The sequence below is a fragment of the Microtus ochrogaster genome, linkage group LG1, assembly GCF_000317375.1.
Source record: "Microtus ochrogaster isolate Prairie Vole_2 linkage group LG1, MicOch1.0, whole genome shotgun sequence".
Classification (NCBI taxonomy): domain Eukaryota; kingdom Metazoa; phylum Chordata; class Mammalia; order Rodentia; family Cricetidae; genus Microtus; species Microtus ochrogaster.
This window is the reverse complement of record NC_022027.1, coordinates 51914948-51923254: the sequence shown is the minus strand read 5'-3', so window position 1 is coordinate 51923254 and position 8307 is coordinate 51914948. Positions and strand designations below refer to the sequence as shown.

At 44.1% G+C, this 8307-nt stretch overlaps 1 protein-coding gene across 1 annotated transcript in view; it reads right to left on the bottom strand.

Annotated features, from left to right (window-relative positions):
- The window catches only part of Cds1 (CDP-diacylglycerol synthase 1), a 75331-nt gene that overhangs the window by 34315 nt on the left and 32709 nt on the right, over positions 1 to 8307 (bottom strand). Inside the window, exon 3 of the mRNA XM_005359570.3 lies at positions 4023 to 4119. Within this exon, the coding sequence (XP_005359627.1) occupies positions 4023 to 4119 (97 nt within the window). The remainder of the gene's footprint in view (positions 1 to 4022; positions 4120 to 8307) is intronic.

Sequence of the window (8307 nt, the reverse complement as noted above, 5' to 3'; positions counted from 1 at the left end):
AGAAACCCTGTCTCAAAAAATCAAAAAAAAAAAAAGAGTTTAAAAATCAAAGACTATAACAGGCCAATTTGTAGCATAGAATATAAAACACTGCTGTTTGGTCTTTCATTGAAAAAAGTTTCAAAATTCATATTTGAAGGTGTATTTTTTTTTTTTAGCATCTCTTGGGGCCTGGGTGAATGAGCCAGTGATAACGCAACACACTGCACAAGCATGAGGACCTTGGCTGACACACATGACGTTCCAACCCCGGCACTGGGGAAGGGATGGAGCAGACGCAGGAGCATCCCAGGGCTCAGGGGTCAGACAGAGGCCTGAGCATGAAGCGCCAGGCTCAATGGCATCCTACCTCCAAAGAGAAGGTGCAGAGACAGACAGACCTCAACAGCAATCTTCCACCTCCAGGATGTAGACACACGAGAAAGTGCAGGCACACACACAAACATGCACACTCGGGGTGAGGAGAGAAGGATTTCTATAAACTAGCCTTCTCAAACCTGCCATTCAGGGAGTTTTAAGCTACTTTGTCATCAAATATTGACCATATGTCCAATCATATACCTTTAAAAAATAAGTGTTCCCTTTAGTCACATAATAAAGAAATATTATCTCATAGTACAGGAAAGTAAAGAAAGACTGGAGGCAAAAGTCATTAGTGTATTATAAAACAAAGGGTATTTAAAGGTCATTCTTCAAATAATCTTTGTGTAAATATGAAATAACAGGTTATTTTCACAAAAAATAATCAAAGAATGGGGACAAACTCCAGTGTTGAAGACAAAGTGTTGAAGGCAAACTACACTATTTAAGAGAACAAAGAGCTTCTAGAGTATCACGTGCAGTGATGTGATCTCATGAGCACCCACGCAGCACTGAAGGCAGCACTGAACGGACAGGAGGGAAAGGGCTTTATTTAGTAGCCATGATATCTGTGTGATTATCGTTAGAGCTGGCGAGGAGGCTACAAAAAGTCTGGGACAACCAAAGGAATTCAAAGTACTAGAGATAAGAATCTTTAAAATGTCTTTATAGTTTTACGAACCAGGAGATTATGCAGAAATTGATACACCGTGCTACTGACACAGGTAGCGATAAACATTGAAAGAATTTCACTGGCCCAGTTAATGTGTTAGGAGATTAAAAACAAGAGCCAACTCTTTAACAGATACTGAGGAGTCCTGGAAGTGATCTGGGGCATTTGCTATCAGAGAGAGAGAGAGAGAGAGAGAGAGAGAGTCTGTGAAGAAGCGCATAACTCTAAGGCCATGTGGAAACAACCACACACACCTGTGGTAGGGGAATGGACGGGCAGAGGCAGCATCAAACAGAAACAGCCAGTCACGACTGCAGATGACCGATGCATGCTACGCTGACTAAGTAGCTCAGAGCTGTCAGAAGGCACGGATGTGGGTGTGAACAGAGTGCAAACCAGCAGAGAGTGTCGCGGGGACACATGGAGACTAGATTAACTGAAGCTGGAAACTAGGAATGTGCCATCTGACAAAACACAGAGATTTGGGGATCTATGGTGACGCAGACATGGAGTTGTGGGGGCACCGTGGAACAGGCTGTTCAGTGCAGGAGGCACAGAGCGAGCCAGAGAAGAGATAAGTGTCACAGCCTCTCTGCTCTGGACCACCTCCTCCCATTGGTCCACCTTTGGAAGTTGCCATCCAAAGTCTATCAGATGGAACTGACTAGGTCAGAGCCCTCTCGCTGATTAGATCCCGGTGGGAAGCAAGCCTTCGACTTAGCCTTTTTAGACAACATTACACATTAGAGGGCTAAGGTGAGGCGGGAACAGAGCAGCCAGGAAAGCCTGGAACAGCAGATTTACGCAGGACGGCTGGGGGAACAGACAGGATTTTGACATGTTGAGTGTCAGATGTGCGTTATGCAAATAAAAATGCCTATTTTTACTTTAGGAATCTATTTTAAGAAAATATTCTGATTTATGAAATCAGAACTTACTTGTGCTCCAGTATGTTCAGAATTAAAAATGTTCTTATTAAAGAATCAGAACATAACCTGAATGTTTAAAAAAAGCACAGCGATTTAAATAACACAATGCTTCACATTCCATTAGACAGCAGGAAAGGTAAAGAAATCTCAAGTACTTTAGGCAGTTTGATGATTCTCTTTTAAAAATCAGGATCCAACTGAGCATGGTGCACACTATAATCCTACCCTGCAGAGGCTGAAACAGCAGAATTGCAAGTCTGAGGTCAGCCTGGCCTCCCTGAGCAAGTTCCAAGGCCAGCCTGGCCTAGTGAGCAAGTCTGAGGCCAGCCTGGCCTCCCTGAGCAAGTTCAAGGCCAGCTTGGGCAATCCGGCAAGTGCTCTGAATTTTGTCGTGGAAATGTAATCTGGCCCTTCTTGGGGGCTTCACCCCCTGACTCCCTGTGCTGATAAAATTTCTTATTGTGATTAATTTTAATTTCAAATGTATTTTTAGTAAAAGGAAAAGCGCACCATGCTGCTGATAATCATATCTGTTCTCAACAGGACACGGTGGAAGACACGGTGGGTTAGAGGCATTCATCCTCTCCGGTAGGCAGAAGAGGAATGTGAGTACACGCAAGAGGCTGCGTGGACCAAGATGAGATGAGGAAAAGGAGGGTCCAACGCCAGCACAGCTGCCTGGTGCACACCTATGTCCCGCGAGGGCAGGGGCCACAGTGGGAGGAGCGGTGCCTGGCCAGGGGAGTGAACAGTTTTATCTAGTTTTATCTTTACCTTCTCAACTCATCTTTATATAGTAATAAAGAAAAACACTGTGTGTGCCCCAAGAATGGTCATCACTATTCATGGCTAAGCCATGTCTGGATAATTGGAAACACCTGGTAAGTCAATGGATTTCTCCTGGCTCCCACAACTGAGGCAGACATCGAGTGAGGAACGCCTCCACTCTTAGCTCCTCTACCTCCATGACTCCTATTCAACCTTCAGATGTCCACTCACGCGTTGCGCAATGCTCCAGACCGTCTGCCAACTCCTTTTTTGCTCTGACAGTGCTAGTCTTCATTTAAACACACAGTCTGTACTGAGAAGCAGCTAATCCGTTCTTTACAGTGTAAACAGCAAGCACCGAGAAAACAGGCTGGTGTGCTCTTCTGAGCACCACCATTAACGCACCCCGGGGCTTGGGTAATGCTCGGTGACATAATGCACCAGTCCCCTTGAAGCATTTATGAAATGAATGAAGTCAGCTTAATTTATCTGTTTGCCCTTATGACTTGTTTGGCTTCCCGTACGTATCTAAATCTCCCAGGAGGGCAGGTACTCAGCTCGCCAGTCTAAAGCCTAAGGGTTACTTACACACAGGTCAGCTCAGATCCCATGCAGGCAGTACCACCTTCTCTCATTAGCTCCTCCCTTGATTGATACTGGAACAGCCACCTTGCCATCCACCTTGCTTTCTCTGGGTAATCTTCAGGATCAAGCTTAGGCACCATCTCTCTGTAAGCCTTTGCTATCCCTGTTTCAGACCAGATGGCGTGCTTCTCTTCCCCTGGGCTGAAACATGGCCTGTCATGAGACTTACCGCTATTGAATCCTGAGTGTTTCTGCTGTCAAACACTAAGTTCTGTGAAGTCAGGGATCGAGACAGCTATAAGTATTTGGAAGTGCTATATGCATTTCCGTCACACCTAATGCTCCCCACAATCCTGGCTATCTATGTATTAATGCTCCCCACAATCCTGGCTATCTAGGTAGCTATGTATTAATGCTCCCCACAATCCTGGCTATCTAGGTAGCTATGTATTAATGCTCCCCACAATCCTGGCTACCTAGGTATCTATGTATTAATGCACACCCACTTGGTCTCTACTGCATGAGTACACTGAGGGTCCATTGCACCAACAACACATTTGTCTAGATCACTTCATGAAGTAGAAACTGCTAAAGGAGCTGAATTTGCTGCTGTCAAGTCATGGGTTACCTTTTTATAATGATATGCTCAAACAACTTCAACGATATGCAGCTACTGAAAAGCCAAGGCACTGGTGCCAATCACTTACCAGGAGCATCAGCATGAAGGACCCCATATAGATGATCAGGAAAAACAGGGAGATCATGGTCAGGGTAAGAATGCCTCGGATCCACCAGTTCTTCCATCTACAGAGAGAAGTCCATAAAGTCGGCATTTAATAACGTGATTTTAAACTTTTGGTATGTGTGGTTTCAACACAATTCCCAGAATTAGGAATTTCTCCTAACTGTTCTTTAATACCTTATTTCAGCTGGGTGGTGGTGGTGCACGCCTGCCTTTAATCCCAGCACTAGGGTGACAAAGACAGGAGGATTCCTGTAAGTTCAAGGTCAGCCTGGTCTACAAAAGTGAGTTCCAGGACAGGCTCCAAAGCCACAGAGAAACCCTGTCTCGAAAAACCAAAAAAAAAAAAAAAAGAAAAGAAAAGAAAAAAGAAAAAGAAAAAAAAAAAGACTACTTTGTCTTATATAATGGCAGCAACAGCTAACCCGCGCCACTGTGTTAGCTAAAGAGAGAAAGGGGCTGCCATTAAGTAAGAGCACGAGAATGGCGAGGACAGAGAGCTGGGAGAGCATGGATGTGGGAACAGGACTTCCCGATGGGTTCTGTGAGGGAGCAGCCTGAAGTGAGTCTTGGAAAGGAGACGCTTGGGTTCCTAGAGTCGTAGTCCTATGTCTCGTTAAGAATGTGGCACTCCCAGCAGAGTTTGTTTCTCAGGGTGGAGCACCCCAGCAACAGGAAGGGCTGGCTCCTGGTATGCCGAGGACTGGCCCCCCTCAGACCTCTGCTTTAAGGCCAAGGCATCCAGCAACCCCTCCTCTCATGCTGTTCCCTACGAGAATATCCCTTGGGAGTCCTTGTGTTACTTGATCATGCCATAAGGTAGACCGGTAGACACTATACACAAAACTAAGACAATCCTAACACATGACTGTCACTGTAAGCCATATTAGAAACCCCAAGGTGTCACACCCCTGTAGTCCAGCTACCTGGTGCAGTGATGGAAGGCCACTTACACCAGGAGTGTGCGGCCAGCCCACGCTGCCCAAGGCGCTGTCTCCTGAACAGACTCTGAAAGCTCTGGTATGTGCAGTATGTGGATCACTGTGGATCCAAACTCTCCGCTGTTTTTAAGATGGTGATTTTCTGCCACACATGCTTTAGGCCCCACACAGTTGGAGGCTTCCATGGATTCCAACCTCTTCTCCTACGTGAGTCCATATATCCTCCGTGAGTTTCACTAGCAACGTTCATGAAGATCCAAGGGCCTCAGCTGCATGTGTTGGACCATTTGAATACTGAAGGACGGACTGATCTGTGTAAGCCGTACATTCTTCTCTACACACCGACTCCTACTTTAGTACACTGTCTGCTGAGGGACGTGGCAGCAAAATATGAATGCACATGTACAGAGTATTTGCTCAGCAAATATTTGAGGAGCTAGTGAGCCAATCAACAGGTTAACAAAAATATAAGGCATAAAGTTTAAAGCAGGGTTTTCAGGGCCAACAACATGGTTCAGCAGGCAAAGGGGCTTGCTCTGAAGGCCTGGTGAAGGCATAAGGTGGGAATAGGTCTAGAGAGTTCTCCTCTGACCTTTGACCTCCACCCACCAGTGCTGTGGCTCGTGTGTATATGAGCACATATATAATAAATTTTAAAATAACTTTGAAATGATTTTCGTCAGTTGGCACTGCAAACTGGCAGGGAAGGCATGGTGACCTGAACGAGCATGACAGGGAAGGCATGACGGGTGACCTGAACAGCTAGGTCACAGGCAATCATCAGAGAGCAGAAAGCGGAAGGAATACCAGTGCCCTGCAGGTGTCCTTTCCCTGGTTCATGCAGTCCAGAGCTCCAGTCAAAGGGACCCTGCTGCCATGTGCAGGGTGTGTCTCCCTGCTCCACTAAGCCTCTCTGTGACCACTGCTACAGACACACCACAGTGTGTCTAATTTATGCTCTGGGTGTTTGGAAATCAAACCAAACAAAGTTAGCTATCATATACGAGTTTTATTAGTTTCAGTAATAACATTTAATTTATATTACAAAAGATTTTGATTCAATCTAGTCTAGTTAATGCATTTTAATCTAGGCACAGGCTCCCTCCCTTTTTACAACAGACCTATTGGCTGATTTCATCTACTTATAAAATACTGACAATATCTCTTCTTTTCAACCACTCTCCTACATCATGTGACTAATTTTATCTTTTTAAACACATAAAGAAAGCATGAATCCTAAGTGTGTGTGTGTGTGTGTGTGTGTGTGTGTGTGTGTGTGGTGCTGGGGCTCTCGTGCAGAAGAACCACGCATACAGGACAAACACTCCACCCCTGAGCCGCACCCTCATTCCCTATCCTGAATAGTTTAGACACTTCTTTAAATAATCCTTTAACACCATCTCTGTACTCAAGGATTCAAAATGTCAACAACACGAAAACAAGAGCTTTTTTTTTTTTCTAGCTGCCCAGGCTCCCTGAGGTCTTGGACTGAGTTTACCCTTCCACATTTCCCTCTACTGGTCAGAAAACATGCAAGAAAACATGCACAACCACAACGCCTTTCACTGGGCGTCAGGCCTGAACTAAACAGCAGTGTGCAGTCAAAAGACAACTGAAAGGTTCTGCTTAGTTGTACAGATGTAACTCTTGCAGATTAATAAATGGATTAGGGAACTGGGCTAAGTCATGAAGCCAGGCAGAAGTAAATAAAGTACCTTAAACCAGCCAGTGACGATAATCCTATCCTGTCCGCATGAAACCCGGAATATTTAGCCTTCCCCAGAGAAGTATCATAAGCCAGGCCCTGGATGGGAGCGGACACCATTCAGATGTCTGTGTCTGGTCTGAGCTTTAACAGCAGCAGCTGCTGAACCGGAAATGTGAAGAAGACACCCACTCTCTTCCCATCGTCTCACCATCACAGTCAACACACCCTGGCCCTCAAGGAACACATAAAGTGTTCCTACTCACTTTTCAAAAAGAGAAAACTTTTTCTGGCATCGAAATTAAAGGGTATCACTGTGACATATTACTGTTTATACATATATATTAAACTTAATTTTTATCTGTTCCCCCCACTTTGCCATGCCCCAGCCTGTAGTGATAAGGCAAGCAGGCCTGCTTTTCGTCCTGCTCGGCTCCCACACGGTTAGCTTTACACCCGAAATAACAACACACAAATTGTATTTCATTGAAACACTGCCTGGACCGTTAGTTCTAGCCTCTTATTGGCTAACTCTCACATCTTGATTAACCTATTTCTAATAATCTGTGTAGCACCACGAAGTGGTAGCTTACCGGGAAAGATTCAGCATGTCTGACCTGGCGGCTGGCTCCATGGCATCTGCCTGACTCTGCTTTCTTCCTCCCAGCATTCTGTTCTGTCTTCTCCGCCTACCTATGTTCTGACCTATCAGGCCAAGAAGTTTTCTTTATTAATTAACCAATGAAAGCAACAGATAGAAGACCCTCCTATATCATTTCCCCTTTTTCTGTTTAAACAAAAAAGGAAGGCCTTAACTTTAACATAGCAGAATTACATATAACAAAAAACAGTTATCAAGCAAGAATTAGTTATATTTATATCTATTTTATCTTTTATCATAACTAAGGAAAACTATAACTAGCTATCTATTCTTCAACTCCATCAAAGACTCCAGAAGGATATAATATTTCCTAAGTAAACAAGAAGTAAGCAACTTCCAAACTCTAGAAATGACAGAGACATCTCACTGCCTGGACAGTCACCCAAAGTTCTTTTGTACCGTTGGAGCATCCATCTTCAGCCTGCAAGCCCATATCCAGCAGACATTTCCATGAAACAGGAAATTTCAAAGACAGTTCAGTTACTTTTTTCTGTGTCCTGCAGAATGTCTCAGACTCTTTCATGAGTCATCATGAAAGACCATCTCACCTTTAGGCAAGTTCAGCATTCCTTTTTCTGCAGGTTGTGTCCAGTTTATGCAATAGTCTAGGCAAGAGCAGTTTCTTGCCCAAATGGCTATCAAACTCCATAAGGAGCCTCTTCAATACCCATCTTCCTCTTGAAGTAGATTGGTGCTGCCAGGAGCAGATGTGTCTTATTGTCATGAAAAGCCCTAAGTTATTAAAACATTAAATGCCATATTCTGTAGTCTTTGAAAGATACAAAGAATGCCTATTTAACTGAAATATATCTCTACGTGTCTAGAAAATCTAACATGACTACAAGCTTGACTATTATTGATGATTATTAATTAACAACCTATATTTCTTAATTAAACATTACATTTTTAAATGAACTACACAATCACAATACCTTAATCAAGA